The 20,348-nt window shown below is 45.0% G+C and overlaps 1 protein-coding gene across 1 annotated transcript in view; it reads right to left on the minus strand.

The window, feature by feature from the left end:
* CABP7 (calcium binding protein 7) overlaps positions 1–20,348 on the minus strand; it is a 173,154-nt gene that overhangs the window by 56,282 nt on the left and 96,524 nt on the right. The window contains exon 2 of the mRNA XM_033956011.1: positions 13,646–13,789. Within this exon, the coding sequence (XP_033811902.1) occupies positions 13,646–13,789 (144 nt within the window). The remainder of the gene's footprint in view (positions 1–13,645; positions 13,790–20,348) is intronic.

Raw genomic sequence — 20,348 nt, forward strand, 5'->3', positions numbered from 1 at the left:
GATTACAAATAAGAAGCAGAGATTAAAAACCTATGGCGTAATTAAATCTAATTACCCATCTGTCACCAGTAAAGATAAAGATGGGGAGGGGGGAAGTTGGGGTACTAAGAGAGGAGGGAATTTAATATGTACTGGAAATTGCGTACATCGAGGGCATTTTATGACTTTCCAGCAGTGGCGTACCTAGCATATGTGACACCCGGGGCCCATCATTTTTTGGCACCCCCCCCCCAATCTGTACGAAAAACATGATTTTTAGTAACAAGCCACATGTCACACATGAGTACCTAGGAAAAGACAGCATCATACATACTGCAGTGAGCAGTACAACATCAATACACCCACTGTAAAACTAAACAAGCCAGACTAGTACAGATCAATCCTGCAGTCAAGCCTAACAAAAAACCATGTCTTTCGAACACACAGAACACAGAAAACACCTTCGCCTAGTATGGAATATGTCATCACAAACTAACCCATCCCCCTATTACAAAACTGTAGTGTGGATTTTAGCCACAGTGGTAACAGCCCTGATGCTCATAGAATTCTGAGCATCAGAGCTGCTACCAACCACGGCTGGCGCTAAAAAACGCTCCACAGTTTTGTAAAAGGGGGGATAAAATAGAAATACATAGACAATGGTTAAATGGAACCAGTAAGAAGCTGGACTCTGCATACAGTGCACCACAGAAACAGTGACACATGTCTCCTAAAGCAATAAAGAAATAGAAATTTTTTTTCTACCTTTGTCTTCTGTGGTTTCTGCTTTCCTCATCTTCTTGTAACTCTCTTCCTTCCATCCACTGCCTGCCGTCTCTCTTCCCCTATATGGCATCTTCTCTCCTTCTATGCCCCTTCCAGAAACTGTATGCCTCCCCCTTCCATCTCTCCTTTCACCTCCATTGGTCTGGCATCTCTCTCCTCTCCTTCCCTCCCCCACACCTCTCCTCTGCAATCCCTTTCCCTTTTTTCCCTCATTTTTCTTTTCAATTTATTTTCTGCATCTGTCTAGATTACGTTCTTACTACCCTCTCATCAATGTCCTTTTTTACTGTCTATCTAAAGCTTGCCACCTCTTTCCCTCACCCTCCAGTGTTTCCCTAACTCAATCCTTTTCTACCCATCATGTGCCCTCCTTTTATTTATCTCCTCCTTCCATCATGTACCCTCTTTCTCCAACCCTTCCATCTAGTACCTACTCCTCTCTCAGTCCACTTCCATCCAGCGTCTGCTCCCCTCTTTCTCTCCTCCCATTTCCTTCCTGCATTTGCTCCCTTATCTCTCCCATCTGCACTTCCATCCAGCATAGGTTCCCCACTCCCATCCAATGTCTGCCCTTTCTCTCGCCACCCACCCCTTTTCAATAAGCATCTGCCCCCCTTTCTCTCCTTCCAATATCTTTCCCCCTTATGTCTCTCCCCTTTCTCTGTACATCAATTCTATCAGCAGCACCCTTCCATACCACCCTGTCCCCTTTCTTTCCCTCCACCACTCTTCCATTCCAGCAATCCTGCTCCTTTCTCTCCCTTCATGCAGCAAGGTCCCACGATGATTGTAGCTGCCGGCTGCCAGCCCACCCCACTCCGACGTGCTCTGGAGCGGACTCAGCAGCCACATGCTGGAAGGTCCCACGATGACTCGTCTGCTGACTCTGCTCCAGAAGAAGTAAGTTACGTCGGAGGGGGTGGACCCGGCAGACGCAGGGAGTTGTGGCAAACTCCCGCAATGACTGCGTCTGCCGGGTCCACCCCCTCCGACATAACTTATTTCTTCTGGAGCAGAGCTGGCAGACGAGTCAGCGCTGGACCTTCCTGCACCTCAGCACAACTGCCGACTCTGCTGCAGAGAAAGTAAGTCAGAGGTAACGTGACCATTTATTTTTTTTCATCAAAAGAGGACATCTATTAATTGACTATGTATCCTTTCTTTCATTTCTTTCTTTCTGCACTCAGGCCCAATTGTCCCTTTCTATTCCCTCCCTCCTTCCTTCCCATGTCCTTAGTGCCCCTAGTGCCTCCGTCCCGTGTCCATAGTGCCCCCAGTGCCTCTGTCCCGTGTCCATAGTGCCCCCAGTGCCTCTGTCCCGTGTCCATAGTGCCCCCAGTGCCTCTGTCCGGTGTCCATGGTGCCCCCAGTGCCTCCTTCCTGTGTCCATGGTGCCCCCAGTGCCTCCGTCTTGTGTCCATAGTGCCCCCAGTGCCCCCGTCCTGTGTCCTTAGTGCCCCCAGTGTCCCCGTCCTGTGTCCTTAGTGCCCCCAGTGCCTCCGTCCTGTGTCCATAGTGCCCCCAGTGCCCCTGTCCTGTGTCCTTAGTGCCCCCAGTGCCTCCTTCCCGTGTCCATAGTGTCCCCAGTGCCTCCTTCCTGTGTCCATAATGCCCCCAGTACCCCTTCCCGTATCCTTAGTGCCCCCAGTGCCTCCTATGTCCTTAGGGCCCCCAGTGCCTCCTATGTCCTTAGGGCCCCCAGTGCCTCCTTCCCATGTCCTTAATGCCCCTTCCTATGTCCATAATGTCCCCAGTGCCTCTGTTCCGTGTCCATAGTGCCCCCAGTGCCTCCTTCCCGTGTCCATAGTGCCCCCAGTGCCTCCATCCCATGTCCATGGTGCCCCCAGTGCCTCCTTCCTGTGTCCATGGTGCCCCCAGTGCCTCCATCCCATGTCCATGGTGCCTCCAGTGCCTCCCTCCTGTGTCCATGGTGCCCCCAGTGCCTCCATCTTGTGTCCATAGTGCCCCCGTCCTGTGTCCATAGTGCCCCCAGGTCAGCAAGAGGAGTTTAAACTGTATCTTACTTTGTATTATTTTTAAACTGGGCTGTTTCTAGGTCAAGTTCAATATTATTTGGCTAATTCCTTCTATACCTTGACACAAAGGCTTTCTCGTAGATCTTGTGCTCTTTTTACATTTCCGCCTGTAAATTTAAAGAATCTCATGAGCATATTCTTTCGTATCAAGCACTACATGGGATAAGGACTTCAAGCAATTGTTGTGACCTCTGCTTCCTATCTACATTTCAGGAAACAACTAAAAACTTATTTGTTTTCTAGATTTTTGAGTAATTAACATCTATCTTACAGGTTTCTCTTATATCTAATTGAATTTCATTATGTAATTTTTTGTTAACCGCATAGAACTTAATGGTTATGTGGTCTAGAAATTGATTTTATGCTATGTTACGATAAAGAGTGGGTGGGGAGAAGCTGGGATACTGAGGGGAGGGAGAGTAGGGCACACTGAAGAAACATTGGTGGGCCTACGAAGGTTTGGGGATAAATAAGGTTCAATTGGGGGTGGGGGAGGAGGGGAACTTAGGGGGAGATTCAATAAAGGATGCTCAAATCTAGAAGCCAAAATTTGGAGTGTTAAAGCTAGTAAAACAGCACATTTGCATGCCAAATCTGTTATCGAACACTAGCCCAAGTACCCAGGTAAGTTCGAACTCTAGACACATCCATTAATGCCATTTCTATGGTCGCATCTAAATACAGTCGTTGTGTGTGAACATACGGGAAGCCTAACAAGCGCACATAAAAATAGTGGGAAGTCCCATGCCTTGCTCGTGCCCCTCCTGGCTGAATCCCACCTTTGCAGTTACGGGTGAGAACACTTAGGTGCTCAGTTATAGAATTGCGCTTAAGAACATTGTCGCGCCTAACTGCCATTTTGCTTCTGTTTTGGTGCTTAAGTACTGTTATGTGCAGTTCTAGTGCTTACCATTAGGCATCTAATTGATGGCCAACTTATGGTGACTATGTAGAATTACCCCTTAATTTTACATAATATTTTTCTTTAGAAATGGAATTGACAACAGTCGTGTTGGTTTCTTTGTATGTTGTATAAACACTTATTGAACCATTGAATAATGTGTAGGTAGACGGCTTCAACATGAACAAGATGTAAACTATGGACATAAGAACGTAAGAATTTCCATACTAGGTCAGACCAGATCACAAGAGAAGCAAGATTCCAGAGTTCCATAGGGTAGTACAATTTTGGAGCCCCAAATCATAGACAAGATCCTGGTGCCCCAAAGCGTAATGAGATTCCAGAGTTCCAAAGAGTAGCAAAATTCTGGAAATCCAAAGAGTAGCAAGATTCCAGAGCACCAAAGCGTAGTGAGATTCCAGAGTTCCATAGAGTGGCAAGGTTCTGGAAATTCAAAGAGTAGCAAGATTCCAGAGTCTCAAAGAGTAGAAAGATTCGGGAGCCCCATAACATAGCATGATTCTGGAAAACCAAAGAGTAGCAAACTCTGGAATACCAAAGAGTAGCAAGATTCCAGAGTCCCATAGAGTAGCACAATTCTGGAGCCCCAAATCATAGCAAGATCCTGGAGTCCCAAAGCATAATGAGATTCCAGAGTTCCAAAGAGTAGCAAGACTCTGGAATTCCACAGAGTAGCAAGATTCCAGAGCACCAAAGTGTAGTAAGATTCCAGAATCACAAAGAATAGCTCCTAACTGGTATCCCGCAGTGTCGCCTCTCCCCCTTGCAATCTGTGCAAAACTCTGCTGCACCACTCATCTTCTATCAACCTCACTACGCTCATGTCACCCCTCTCCTTAAGTCACTTTACTGGCTCCCTATCCTCCATTGCATACAGTTCCAAGCTCCTATTGCCGATCTACAAGTGTGTTCATTCTGCTGCCCCTCAATATCTCTCCTCTCTTATCTCTCCTTATACACCTCCCAGAGAACTCTGTTCCTCAGATAAGCCGCTCTTAGCTTTACTCTTCGCCTCCACTGCAGCTGAGTCGTGCAGCTGAGTTTTGCACCGATTGCAGGGGGAGAAGCAATTCAGCAGGAGACTTGTTAGAAGTAAATTGTGAGGTTACGAGAGTGTGGACAAGGGTCCGGGTAGTTTGCTCAGAGAGGAAGGGGCAAATTTTGGTGACGTTGTAGAGAGAGAAGTGACAGGCCTTAGCAGTCTGTTGGGTGTGCATGAAAAATGAGAAGTCGGAGTCGAAGACAACTCCAAGGTTGAGAGCAGAAGAGACTGGAATAATAATAGTATTATTTACAGAGATGGAGAACGGAGGGAGATGAGTGGAGGATTTAGGAGGAAAGAGGAGCAGCTCAATCTTGGACATGTTTTGTTTCGGACGGCAGCAAGACATCCAGGCAGCAACGGCAGTCAAACAGGCAGAGACCTTTTCATGGACTTTAGGTGAAATTTCGGGTGTAGAGAGGTAGATCTGGGAGTAATCAGCATATAGGTGAAACTGGAAGCTCTGGGAGGAGATCAGGGTACCGAGGGAAGAGGTGTAGAGAGAGAAAAGAAGACGTCTGGGGTACGCCAACCACTAGTGGGATAGCAGCAGAGGAGGACCCACCAACATATACACTACAGGTGCGATGGGAGAGGTAGGAGGGAAAGCAGGGATGAAAGGATGGCAGCACCCAGCAGTTTTCACAGGCTTTAGCGCCTCTTGACTTGGCTCTTTCCTGTGTGCTAAGGTCATTTTTCCACCCAAAATGGCCGATTTTCCATTTTTCTAATAAATGACCTTGAGCTAATATTGCCGTTAGAGTGTGGCGATTAATAAAACTTAGCTCATGTGCATTTACCGTCATCTATTTTGTAGGCACTAAGACCCAAATTCTCTCAGCAGTGGCGTAAGTTAGGCAGCAGTAAGCGCCCCACCGCCGTCTAATGTAATAGTTTTAATTGATGTTAATTGGTGCGGTAATTGACGGCGTCTTCTAAAACCAATTAAAAAAATCATTTCAAAATGTAGGCGCCTGAAAAAAAAACGATGCATGAGGTCAAACCTCTGTCCAGTGGTTGATGCCAGAAATTACCATGGGCGCCACTAGGCGTCTCTGTAGACGTGATGGTCATCAAACATAAGTGCCGGCAATGTAGGGCTTAAAAACCCTGGCCTGCGTTACCGGCACCGACCTTTCACAGGAACTGCGATTCTCCAGGTGGCGCCGTAGTGCGATTAACACCCAATCAGCTGGCGTTTTTGTAGGCAGACACTGATTAAGGTGCCTTTTGCCGGATCTGGCCTTAAGGGTTCATGCGCTAATCCTGCGCTAATCAGTTAGCACCCGGTAGCGTAAGATGCGCTAATTGATTAGCACAGAAATTCCCACTCTACACAACCCCCTCCCCCCCCGACATGCTTTTTGGTCCATAATAATTTTTCATGGACGATACGATTGTCATGGATGGATTTTTCGAAAACACATTATGAAAGCATAAGAACATCTGCTTTCTCTTTAGCGGGAGTGACCTTCTGGAACAATCTAACTGGACCATTAAGAGCCCTCTTGGATTTTCAAAAATTTAAGAGGGTATTAAAAAGCACCTCAATCATGGAGGCATTCAAATGATTACTTATTTCTGGTCCATGCAGAATATTTCCGCCGATATGTGGGTGGCAATGTCACATAATTGTTTCTGAAGAAAACCGATGTCTCTGAGGTGTGTTTGTACAAAATGACTATATGTGCCTGCATTTACGATTGGATTTTGTAAACCGCCTAGGAATAAGCGGGTAAGGGATTTTGTAAATAAATAAAATACAATATATATATATATTTTTTTTTAGCATGTGGTCTTTAAGGACTGCAAATGCCAATTGGCTACATAACATTCCCACCTGCTATTTCTGCAGGCAGTCGATCGGGCTTAAAATAGCGCATGAGGTTGTGAAAATTAAATCTACGCCTGCTCTATCCTCCCTCAGGCTCCCTTGCCTCTTCCCCCCTGGGAAATGCCTCTTTCCAACCAGCCTATACGGTCTGCACTTGCTCCTGGCTGCTGTTTTCAGTCAGGGCCACGAATATACGCTAGTAAATGCCTCTGAAAATGCCTCATAACGGTCAATAACAGTAGACATATTAATACGCAGAGACTCACAGGTGCTGTATGAAAGGAAATTGAGATGAGCAGCTGCAAAGGCGCCGGGAACATAATGAGAGACATAAACTTGTTTTGTTCTCTCATCCTCTCTGTCCTCCTTCCTTCCTCTTTGTCTCCTCTCCCCCCCCCCTCCTCCTCCTCTCCTCTTGGACCAGTGTTCTCTTCATTGATTCCCCATGGGACATGGATAATGGGATATTAAATAGCTTGTAGCAGGTTCCCCCTGGATGCTCCTGAACGTGCGGGGCTGTTCCCGAGGCCTCATTTTCATGCACGATAGCTTAATCTGATTTGCTGTGGGGACTACACTATCGGAGCTGCTTCGTCAAGCAGCGGGAAGAAGAAATCATATCCGCTGATAGCGCATATTAATGAGAAGTGACTGTCACTGCAAGTAAAGGTGATATGCACCCACCCTCCCCCTTAATTACCGTTTGTCGAGCTCCAAACGCCGGAGCTGAGACTGCCTGCGGTATACCTGCCTTAGGCATAAAGGAAACCAGCAAGGATGGCCATCTCCCAGAACACCAGAGCCGTCCAGCGTCAAGGAGGCGCCTGCCACTGCTGCTGACCCTTTATCTCCAGTCAAGGGGCAGTTGCCTCCCGAGGCAGCAAAGAGTCTTGGCCGCTCTTCCTTGAACCTTTTCCAGGGCTGCTACATCTCTTTTGAGATAAGGCGACCAGAACTGAACGCAATACTCAAGGTGAGGTCGCACCATGGAGTAACACCGAAGCATTATAATATTCTTAGTCTTGTTTACCATCCCTTTTTGATTACTAACATGCACGCGTTAGCGGTTAGCGCACCGGAGTAAAAGAGGGCCTTAGTGTCTTGTTTGCTATCTTGGCCCCCGTCGCACATCGGGCGAAAGGTTTCAGCATAAATGATCTCTTGGAAAATACCAACTGGGTGTACTTTGCCAGTAGGAGTGCACAGGGGCGGAGTTTGAGCACAGCATGGGCAGAGTTAGCATACATTTTTTTTTTTGACTAAAACCAATAAACCATTTGAACAGGAGCATATATTTGCATAGGTTATGAAATACCTTTATCTATGCAGAACAAGCGAAAAGTATGTGCCTTCACTTACATTAGCTCTTGGGCAGATGTGAACAATTGAGGCAAGTACAGGAGAATTTTATAGACAAGTACAGATGCTTACACTTCTCCCTCCATATTTGCGGTTTCAGCAATCGCGGTTTTTAGTTTGCTGGCTCCTCCCCCTAAATTACATCAGCATGCATAGAGATATATATATATCTATATATATCTATATATACACACTATTCCCTCTGTATTTGCGGTTTCAGCAATCGTGGTTTCGATTATTCGCGGTTTTTAGTTTGCTGGCTCCTCCCCCTAAATTACATCAGCATGCATAGAGATATATATCTATCTATATATATCTATATATACACACTATTCCCTCTGTATTTGCGGTTTCAGCAATCGTGGTTTCGATTATTCGCGGTTTTTAGTTTGCTGGCTCCTCCCCCTAAATTACATCAGCATGCATAGAGAAATCGCTGATTCCAAGCATTTACAGAGAAAATCGCCGATTCCCGACACTTTCTTCACCGCGTGTTTTGCCTCTCCTTCAGGAATAGGCCAGGTCTCCCACCATGTTATTCGCGGTTTCACCATATTCATGATGGTTTTTAATAGAAAACAGCGAATAACATATGAAAAAGTTATTCACGGTTTTTCTGTATTCACGGGCCTGTTAATCCCCTATCACAGCAAATACGGAGGGAGACTTGTACAAAACCAGCACCTACGTACTTTCCTCTGTTGGTGTCTACCCATGGCACCCTGTCATAAAATTATCCTCCATGAGAGCATTTTTCAAAACCAAGAAAAATGAGACACATCGCCCTGCAAATCACCACAGAAGAACCAAAAAAAAAGGGGAACAGCTGAGAGGTCAAATCCAGTCCAAAGAAATCTTTAATTCTTATAAGTCTCGACAAGGATCTAAGTTTCGACAATGTGCAATGTATAAATTGCCTTCCTCGGGGGACATAGAATATGAAATCAAAGGTAAACAGCTCACGATATTAAAAAAAAAAAAAAAAAGCCAAAGAATCTTATAGCAATGCACAGCAGAAACGTCCCGAAGGACGGATGCATTTTTCAAGAGCCATCTGACCAAGGTAAACGATTGCATGAAAACTGTCCACGTTCGGCATCCATAATATGTGTGCATTTACTTGGGGTGGGGTTAGGTCAGGAGAGGCAAGATTGCAAGCAGGGTTGAATTGCAAAACCGCATTTACAATTTTGCAAGAAATAAAAAAGCAGGTGCAAATCTCTGCAGGTGTTTTTGATCCAGGCATTTTTCCAAGGAAACCTTTGCACGCGCCTCTCTTTAGTGCTTGCAATGGTTTTGAAAACTGTCCCTCGTGAGCCGAATCAGATTGATCTCAACATCCAGAGCTGAGTGAGAGAGAGGAGTAGCCCACAGTTAAGAGGTCTCACTTGCAGCTCTCAAGAAACTGAAAGAGCCTTTACCGCTGGCATCGCAGCTGTCTCAGCCCTGTGCTCGGGCTATACATTACATAGCCTGCCTCACTTCAGGCTGTAAAGTGCCATTAACTTTTCTAAATTAGGTCAGCCTAATTCACTGGTGAGGGTTGGGTTTGGTTCCCGAACCAGCAGGGACTAGAGCAGTGGTCTCAAACTCAAACCCTTTGCAGGGCCACATTTTGTATTGGTGGGCAGTTGGAGGGCCGCAGAAAAAAATAGTTAATGTCTTATTAAAGAAATTACAATTTTGCACGAGGTAAAACTCTATAGTTTATAAATCTTTCCTTTTGGCTAAGTCTTAATAATAATATTGTAATTTATAACTAAAAAGACATATAAGAACATAAGAAATGGCTTCGCCGGATCAGACTCTAGGTCCATCCAGTACGGCGACCCGCACCCGCGGAGGCCAAGCCAGGTGTTCCCTGCTGAGAAACCTTGTTTACTCGTATCCCCCAATGTGATTTGCAAGAAGGTGTGCATCCAACTTGCTCTTGAATCCCAGAATGCTGGTCTCCATCACGACCTCCTCAGGGAGAGCGTTCCAAGCGTCCACCACGCGTTGTGCGAAACAGAACTTCCTAATATTTGTCCTGGGCCTGGTGCCCCTCAGTTTCAGTCCATGACCTCTTGTCCGAGTCACATTTGACAATGTGAATAACGATGTTGCTTGCTCTATTTTGTCAAATCTCAGTCATCACTCAGGCCCCGATACACAAAAGCTTTCCTTGCTGGTAAGACTCGTTAAATCAGTCTTACTGGCATGGAAGCTCTGCCTCCAATGCCAAAAAAGGCTCTCGGGGGCTGTTACTGACCTTCGTAGCAGCCACTGCGAACCCTATGCAAATGCATTGCAAGGAGCTCATTAGTATTTAAATGACTTCTCCTTGGGATGCACAAAAGGGAATGCCCCCATATTATGGGGTAAAAATTTAAGACAGGTCTGGACCTGCGGGTGGTGGTTGTGCGTGTGTTTGTGCGAGGGTATGTTCTGTACCTATGCGTGGGACAACGGCTGTGCCCATTTTTTCACTCGCTTCTTCTCCCCTGCCTGCGATCAGCTGAGTTTCAAGTTTCAAGTTTATTAGTGTTTTTGATTAATCGCTTAATCACACTTCAAAGCGATGAACATAAATAATAAACATTAAAATTACAATATTAAGGAGTAATACAATATTTAACATAAACTAAAAATCAAACAGGACTATTAACAAACTTCACAGACAAGAAAAAGGGGAAAAAGGGAATTGAACCACAAAATATTATAAATAGAATAATCAGGAAAACAACACAAGGTAGGAGGTGTAAAATTATATAATCAAAATCAACTCAATAACTAAATCAATCAAAAGCATCTTTAAAAAGAAATGTTTTTAAATTAGTCTTAAATTTATCGAGAGTGGCTCAGCTGATCACGGCTCTAGTGCTGGCCAGCTGATTGTGGGGTTTATTTTTGCTTTTGTTGCAGTGGGCAAGGATAAGGGAAAAGAGCTGGAATGCTCTCCCAGAGGAGGTTATAGCGGAATCGACCGTCCTAGGATTTAAAAGCAAACTAGATGCACATCTCCTTACGAGAGGCATAGAGGGATATGGGTGACTAAAAATTATGCCAGGTGTACACCTGGCTGGGCCTCCGCGTGTGCGGATCGCCGGACTTGATGGACCGAAGGTCTGATCCGGAGGTGGCGTTTCTTATGTTCTTATGTTCCTTTACTCTTCTGAGCAGGTGCAAGGCACAGTTCCTCTCTCTTTTACCAGGGTTACTCCGTACAAATAGCATGCATGTAATTTGCATGCTATTATTCTGAGCGTCACTCGGTAAATTAAAAGTGCTCCCAACACTGTGCAGGCAGTCCCCAAGTTACAGACGCCTTGTACTTAAGAACGCGGATGGGGCTTCATTTGATTTCACTGAGCAGTATTTCCAGTGGCATAGCCTCCTACACTTCCCCTGTAACAGATTCAGGAATGATGCATACCATGTTAAGAACAGTGTGTGGTTGTGCATGCTGTACCTTAGAGGGAACACTGGTAGGGACAGCTGGACCTTTTATCAGCTGGGAGCAGCAAGAATCTTCACATCTGCAGGATCTGAGTTACATAGAAATCTGACTTAAGAACAGCTTTAAAAACGTAACTTGTTCTTAACCTAGGGACTGCCTGTATAGGAATAATCAAGCCATTGTGACATCACTGCTGAGATTGGTGGAATGAAGCATTATGACATCACAATCTCAGCTCTGGAATGTTCTTAGATCTTCCTCTCAAGCTACCCTATATGTTCCCTCATTAAAAATCATTGGTACTCGCCGTGACCTGATCTTTTCAGTTACTGCCCCATCTATTTGGAACTCCCTCCCTCTATATTTACGGCTTGAACAAGATTTGAAAAAATTCAAGAATAGTTTAAAATATCTTCTTTTTAAAGAAGCCTTTAACTAAAAGTTTAATTTTCTGATTAATTCCGAATTTCTTCTTTCTTCATTAAATTCAGATTATTTTCCCCTTCTTTTTAAATTTTCTAGTTCTCAAAAAAAAAAAAAAAAAAAATTTTTTTTTTCTTCTTTCTCTCCTTCTCTTCATACCTTCCCTATGTACTAACCCATCCTGCTTACTTTTTTTTAATTTTTTTTATAAATTGTATTTTTTTCTTTCTTCCCCCTTTCCCATTGTTTCGTGTGGATTGTTTACCCTAGTTTGTTTTTAATTTAAAGTAGTTAATTTTAATTACAATGTATTTGTGATTTTAGAAATTTAATTTTATTTCTTTGTAAAACGCTTTGTATTCTGAAAAGCGTTTAATCAAATAATATAATAAACTTGAAACTTGAATGTTGCTACTTAAGAACGCGGTTGTGGCTTCATTTGATTTCACTGAGCGATATTTCCATTGGCATAGACTCCTACACTTCTCCTGCAGCAGATTCAGGAATGACGCTTGGCCACATTAAGAACAGTGTGTGGTTGTGCATTCTGTACCTTAGAGGGAACCCTACTAGGGACAGTTGGCCCTTTTATCAGCTGGGAGCAGCAAGAATCTTAACATCTGCAGGATCTGAGTTACATAAAAATCTGACCTAAGAACAGCTTTAAAAACATAACTCGTTCTTAACACGGAACTGCCAGTAATTATTACTGTGTTGTCGGAGCATTGCACATCCTGCCCTCAGTGTTAGCCTGTTCCTCCTGGAGACACCTTTTGCCTAAGGGACCCCCCCCCTCCCATCCCAACCACAGGTAGTTAAGAATGGAGGCCTGTAGGGTTACCATATGGCTCCAGAAAAAGAAGGACGGATTGAGACATCCGGGTTTTACTTCCATTGAAAGCAATGGAAGTAAGTAGGACAGATTGAGATCTGGGTTTTACTTCCACTAAAAGCAACGGGAATAAAACCCGGATGTCTCAATCCATCCTTCCTTTTTCTGGAACCACATGTTAACCCTAGGCCGCCTGTAGTGCTTTAGAGCAGTGGTTCCCAACCCTGTCCTGGAGGACCACCAGCCAGTCAGGTTTTCAGGATATCCCTAATGAATATGCATGGAGCAGATTTGCAGGCCTGCCTCCTCCATTATATGCAAATCTCTCTCATGCATATTCATTAGGGCTATCCCAAAAATCCAACTGGCTGGTGGTCCTCCAGGGCAGGGTTGGGAACCACTGCTTTAGAGGTGTCAGGTCAAAAGCGCGCCGGGACAAAGGCGCGCCCAGACAATTGAGCGCAGCACGGAGGCGCGCGCCGCTCTAAATTACTGTTTTTAGGGCTCCGACGGGGGTGTGTGGGGGGGAACCCCCCCACTTTACTTAATAGACATCGCGCCGCGTTGTGGGGGCATTGTGGGGGGTGTGGGGGGTTGTAATCCCCCACATTTTACTGAAAACTTAACTTTTTCCCTGTTTTTAGGGAAAAAGTTAAGTTTACAGTAAAATGTGAGGGGTTACAACCCCCCAAACCCCCCATAACGCCGGTGCAATGTCTATTAAGTAAAGTGGGGGGGTTCCCCAACAAAACCCCCCATCGGAGCCCCTAAAAACAGTAATTTTGAGCGGCGCGCACCTCCGCGCTGCGCTCAATTGTCCGGGCGCACCTTTGTCTTTCGCGCCATTGTCTATGAACCGCTTCAGAGTCCAAAGGATCAGGGAAAGCTGCCAGGCCACAGATTCAACAAATTGCCCTCAGGGAGAACACTGCACAAGCTATCTGAAGGATCTTATGCCTGAGGGATGGAAGGAGCAATGAGAGATGATCTTACCGTCCATATCAAGCCGCTGTATGATCACCTCCAGTTCCACCTCATTGGGCATGTAGCCCAAGGACCTCATGGCTGTGCCCAGCTCTTGTTTGGAAATGAAGCCGTTTCCGTCACGGTCAAACACCTTGAAGGCCTCGCGGATCTCTGGGAGGAGGAAGAAAAAGGTGAAGTGAAGACAGTTGTTGCCGCGTGAAAAGATAACCGCTCCTCATATTCCCAGCATATACACCCCGTCTACAATTTTTCATATCCGCTATCTGGTATCGTTGACCTTCCTAGACGTCAGCGACGCCACCATCAGTTATAAGCTTTTTCTTTCGACACACGCTGCCTTTTCTTTTTCTCTTGTCTAATAAATAAAAGGCAAAAGCAAAAAAAAAAATTAAAAAAAATAATATTGAAATCTCACACATTACTGACCAAGCAGAATGAGATTTATGGTACCTTCAATAACTGAGCTGCACCCCCAGAGGAAACCTGTTTTCAGTCACGTGCTCCTCCACCTTAGCGTGGCTACACAGCATGAATGCCAAGCAGGCTTGCTCGGGAGATCAGCTTTCTCACTCACAGAGTTCCAGCGTCATATGTTCTGCTGTGACTTCACTTGCACAGGCCATAAAATGCCACACTGTGTGCCAGCTAAACGTGACTGCGTTGACAGGGGCTGGAGGTTATGAGTTAGATGCCCTGGCAGAGCCGTTGTGTGCATGTGCGAGTGTGTGTGCGTGGGGGGGGGGGGGGGGGGATCAGTGTCTCCCAGGGGACACTGCACGGCCAAACTGAGAAGCATTAGCAGAACTCTGTGTGTGCATATCTGTGTGTGCACAGGTGTGTGCCTGTATGTGTGTGTATGAGAGAGAGAGAGAGAGAGAGAGAGAGAGAGAGAGAGAGAGAGAGAGAGAGAGAGAGAGAGAGAGAGAGAGTGAGTGCGCGTGGGGGGGGGGGGGGAATCAGGGTCTCCCAGGGGACACTGCACGGCCAAACTGAGAAGCATTAGCAGAGCTCTGTGTGTGCATATCTGTGTGTGCACAGGTGTGTGCCTGTATGTGTGTGTATGAGAGAGAGAGAGAGAGAGAGAGAGAGAGTGCGCGTGGGGGGGGGGGGGGAATCAGGGTCTCCCAGGGGACACTGCACGGCCAAACTGAGACGCATTAGCAGAGCTCTGTGTGTGTGTTGGGGGGGGGGGATAAACAGAGCTGCATATAGCAATGTAGTAAATGATGGCAAAAAAAGACCTGTGGTCCATCCAGTCTGCTCAATAGTCTCACACCCATCATCTAGTAATTATTCATTTTATTTGCTAAGTTTCTCTATGAGATGTTCTTCCCCCACCCCGCGATAAGCAAAGCCTTAATGCTAATATTCCAGCTAGTAAAAGGTATGGAGAACTTGGAATACGAGGAACGACTTAAGAGACTGGGATTGTTCTCCCTTGAGAAAAGGAGACTGCGAGGGGATATGATCGAGACCTTCAAAATACTGAATCGAGAAAATAGAGCAGGAAAAAAAAATGATTTACAATGTCCAATGTGACACGGACAAGAGGACATGGATTGAAGCTAAGGGGGGACAAGTCCAGGACAAATATCAGGAAGTTCTGTTTCACGCAACGAGTGGTGGACACCTGGAATGCTCTCCCAGAGGAGGTTGCTGCGGAATCCACCATTCTAGGATTTAAAAGCAAACTAGATGCACATCTCCTTACGAGAGACATAGAGGGATATGGGTGACTAAAATTACGCCAGGTGTACACCTGGCTGGGCCTCCGCGTGTGCGGATCGCCGGACTTGATGGACCGAAGGTCTGATCCGGAGATGGTGGTTCTTATGTTCTTATAATGCCTCATTCTACAGTGCCTCAGAGCCAACCTCATCAGTGATGTTCCAATGGAGTAGCAACATTCCAGAATCCCAAAGAGTAACAAAAGATTCTAGAACCCCAAAGATCATAATATGATCAAGTTCAAGGTTGAAGTAGGCCTACCGAACGGAAAGAGAACCATAGCGACATCTTTCAACTTCAGGAAAGGAAACTATGAAGTAATGAGGGAAATGGTAAGGAAGAAACTTAGGAACACTTCCAAAAAATGGCAAACAGTAGAACATGCCTGGTCTTTTTTCAAAGACACAGTGAGCGAGGCACAAAATCTGCACATCCTCAGATTCAGAAAGGGGTGCAAAAAGGGTCGAACAAAAGACCCAGTATGGATGACTAAAATAGTGAAGGAAGCGATAGGCAACAAGAAAAATTCATTCAGGGAATGGAAAAAGGACAAAACTGAAGGGAACCAGAAGGAGCACAGGAAGTATCAAAAAGAATGTCACCGTGTGGTTCGAAAAGCCAAAAGAGAGTATGAAGAGAGGCTAGCCAGGGAGGCACGAAATTTCAAACCGTTCTTCAGATATGTTAAAGGGAAACAGCCAGCTAGGGAGGAGGTAGGACCGCTGGACGAAGGAGACAGGAAGGGAGCGGTGAAGGAGGAGAAAGAAGTCGCAGAAAGACTCAATATGTTCTTCTCGTCTGTATTTACAAACGAAGACACAACCAACATACCGGAACCTGAACAAATCTTCAATGGAAATCAAGCAGAAAAATTAACATCCATGGAAGTGAGCCTTGATGATGTACACAGGCAGATAGAAAAACTTAAAACTGACAAATCCCCGGGTCCGGACGGAATCCATCCCAGGGTTCTGAAGGAATTAAAGGAGGAGATAGCGGAACTACTGCAGCAAATTTGCAACCTATCCTTGAAAACAGGCATGATCCCGGAGGATTGGAAGATAGCCAATGTCACGCCCATCTTTAAAAAGGGATCAAGAGGTGACCCGGGAAACTACAGACCAGTGAGTTTGACCTCGGTTCCGGGGAAACTGACGGAAGCACTGATTAAAGAACACATCGATGAACATCTGGAAAGAAACGAACTTTTGAAAACAACCCAACATGGTTTCTGCAGGGGGAGATCGTGCCTAACGAACTTATTGCACTTCTTCGAAGGAATTAACAAACGGATGGACAGAGGAGACCCCATAGACATCATATACCTTGATTTCCAAAAAGCCTTTGACAAGGTGCCTCACGAACGTCTACTCCGGAAACTGAAGAACCATGGAGTGGACGGAGACGTACATAGATGGATCAGAAACTGGTTGGCGGGTAGGAAACAGAGGGTAGGGGTGAAGGGCCACTACTCGGACTGGATGGGGGTCACGAGTGGTGTTCCGCAGGGCTCAGTGCTCGGGCCGCTGCTATTTAATATATTCATAAATGATCTAGAAACAGGCACGAAGTGTGAGATAATAAAATTTGCGGACGATACAAAACTATTTAGTGGAGCTGGGACTAAAGAGGAATGCGAAGAATTGCAAAGGGACTTGAACAAATTGGGGGAATGGGCGGCGAGATGGCAGATGAAGTTCAACGTTGAGAAATGCAAAGTATTGCATGTTGGAAACAGAAACCCGAGGTACAACTATACGATGGGAGGGATATTATTGAATGAGAGCAACCAAGAAAGGGACTTGGGGGTAATGGTGGACATGACAATGAAGCCGACGGCACAGTGCGCAACAGCCGCTAAGAAAGCAAATAGAATGCTAGGCATAATCAAGAAGGGTATTACAACAAGGACAAAAGAAGTTATCCTGCCATTGTATCGGGCGATGGTGCGCCCGCATCTGGAATACTGCGTCCAATATTGGTCTCCGTACCTTAGGAAGGATATGGCGTTACTCGAGAGGGTTCAGAGGAGAGCGACACACTTGATAAAAGGGATGGAAAACCTCTCATACGCTGAGAGATTGGAGAAACTGAGTCTCTTTTCCCTGGAGAAGAGGAGACTTAGAGGGGATATGATAGAGACTTATAAGATCATGAAGGGCATAGAGAGAGTAGAGAAGGACAGATTCTTCAAACTTTCGAAAAATAAAAGAACAAGAGGACACTTGGAAAAGTTGAAAGGGGACAGATTCAAAACGAATGCTAGGAAGTTCTTCTTTACCCAACGAGTGGTGGACACCTGGAATGCGCTTCCAGAGGGAGTAATAGGGCAGAGTACAGTACAGGGGTTTAAGAAAGGATTGGACAATTTCCTGCTGGAAAAGGGGATAGAGGGGTATAAATAGAGGATTACTGCACAGGTCCTGGACCTGTTGGGCCGCCGCGTGAGCGGACTGCTGGGCATGATGGACCTCAGGTTTGACCCAGCAGAGGCATTGCTTATGTTCTTATGTTCTTATGTACTAACATTCCAGAGCTGAGATTGTGACACGGACAAGAGGTCATGGACTGAAGCTAAGGGGGGACAAGTCCAGGACAAATATCAGGAAGTTCTGCTTCACACAACGAGCGGTGGACACCTGGAACGCTCTCCCAGAGGAGGTTATTGCGGAATCCACCGTTCTAGGATTTAAATGCAAACTAGATGCACATCTCCTTACGAGAGGCATAGAGGGATATGGGTGACTAAAATTGCGCCAGGTGTACACCTGGCTGGGCCTCCACATGTGCGGATCGCCGGACTTGATGGACCGAAGGTCTGATCCGGAGATGGCAGTTCTTATGTTCTTAAAGATCCCAGACAGGTTTAGGGCAGCACAGATCCTCTTGCTGGTTAAGTTTCAAGTTTAATAAACATTTGATTTATCGCCTATCTAAATTCTAAGCGATCAGGGGGACTCAATAACAGCCGAGTACCATATTACAAAGACAGGGCAAACTAACGGGATACAAGAGGGAAAGTGGTGAACTACCATAGAATTGAGAAAAAAGAGAACGGAGAAGGGTAAAACAGGAGGAGAGGGGGGTATTGTTTATACTGCCTGGAAATTCAAAGAGGAAAGAAGGAGTTCTCAAGCATCTTTAAATAAGAAACTTTTTAGAGAACCTTTAAATAAACTTGAGCGCCTCTTTTAAGTGGATTATATTCACTTGGATCTTGTAACTTCATTAAAAATACTTGGAGTCATCATCGACGACAAATTTTCCTACCACGATCACATAAGTAGTAAAACCTGTTTCTATAGGCTGCGAATGATTCGCTCAATTTCCAAGTTTCTGGAACCAAAATCGTTAAATATATTAGTCCATTCTTTAATCATTGCAAAACTCGACTACTGTAATTCTCTATTTATAAGTATCACACAAAAAGAAAAAAAGCGCCTTTCAGATAATTCAGAATACTGCCGTTAAACTCATCCACAACGGTAAAAATTATGATCATGTAACTCCTTTTCTGACTAAATCTCATTGGCTTCCAATTAACCATCGAATCACCTTCAAAATTTTACTTTTAGTAATTCAAAACCCTTTCTACTAATGAACCTCAATTTATTGATAAATTACTCATCCCTTATAGCATTTCGCGTTCACTCCCGTCTACAAATCAAAAGCTTATAGTAGTCCCTTCTTTGAAAGTTATTGGAACACGACGACATGATATGTTTTCGGTGATGGCACCGGAGCTTTGGAACGTCATGCCTTAGCATTTAAGAGAGGAAAATGACTTGAGTCATTTTAAAAGTCATTTAAAAAGTTTTCCTTTTAAAGACACTTTTAACCTTTATGTTTAAATATATTTATTACGTTTTTCAATAAAGTGCAAAGAAAAATCACACAACAATGCAAACCGAATTCTCTGACATGTGCACAAACCAACCCCCCCTTCCCTCCCCCACCCACCCTCGTCTATAGAGTCAGTGTCCAGCGGTACACTGTGTGGCATGTGGCCATCTTCACAAATTCAGTAGTCTGCCACGAGCCTGGGGAGAAAGGACCATCCAGAAATGCTCCCAGATCTGACAAAAGCGGTAACCCGGACTCAGGTCAAGATCGCCAGCCTGTCTCCGCTCCAAAGCAGCATGCACAATCATCGAAGATCTCCATTGACTGTAAGATGGCGGATCCTGGGACAACCAGTTAGTCAAAATGGCTTTCTTTCCCATAAGCACCGCCCTTGTCACAAAGGCTATCATCCCTATTGGTTTTGGCGTTGTAATATCCACATAGAGCTCTGGGCGCAGGGGACCATCGCCAACCCCAGAGAAGATGTAATATAGGTGCCCAGGCTGCACCAGAATTGTAGAATGTGAGGACAAGTCCAAAGCATATGTCCCAAAGAAGCATTAGGACAATTATGGGTAGGAGTAATTCCCATCCGGGATGCTCGTTCAGGTGAGATGTAGAGCCGCAGAACAATCTTCAATTCTAATTCCCAATGAAGAACATTGGAGGACACCCTCCTGATATTTTTTTAGTACTTGTTGCACCTGTTGAGCTGTCAAAGAGCAGTGCAAGTCCTCCGCCCAGGACATCGCCAAGACGCTTTTAACCTTTAAATTATGTCTAATCTTTATATTTGGCTTTCTTTGATTGCACTTTTCCCTTCTTATTGTTTTTTCCATATAAGGTTCTCCTCTGTACTTTAAAAATACCGAATTGTAGTTCTGTTCCCTCTTACCTTGTGTATTAGTCGGTCTGTAAGTCTATTTGTCTAACCCATTATCCTAAATTTTAAATTGTATGTCTAAATATATGTTTATATTTTTATCAATTTTGTACCTTGCTTCGTAAAACTAAATAAGCGATTCATCAAATTCAAATAAAACTTGAAACATATAAGGAGTTCCAAATAAGGCAGGGGTCTCAAAGTCCCTCCTTGAGGGCCGCAATCCAGTCGGGTTTTCAGGATTTCCCCAATGAA

The sequence above is a fragment of the Geotrypetes seraphini genome, chromosome 8 (assembly GCF_902459505.1).
Source record: "Geotrypetes seraphini chromosome 8, aGeoSer1.1, whole genome shotgun sequence".
Classification (NCBI taxonomy): Eukaryota; Metazoa; Chordata; class Amphibia; order Gymnophiona; family Dermophiidae; genus Geotrypetes; species Geotrypetes seraphini.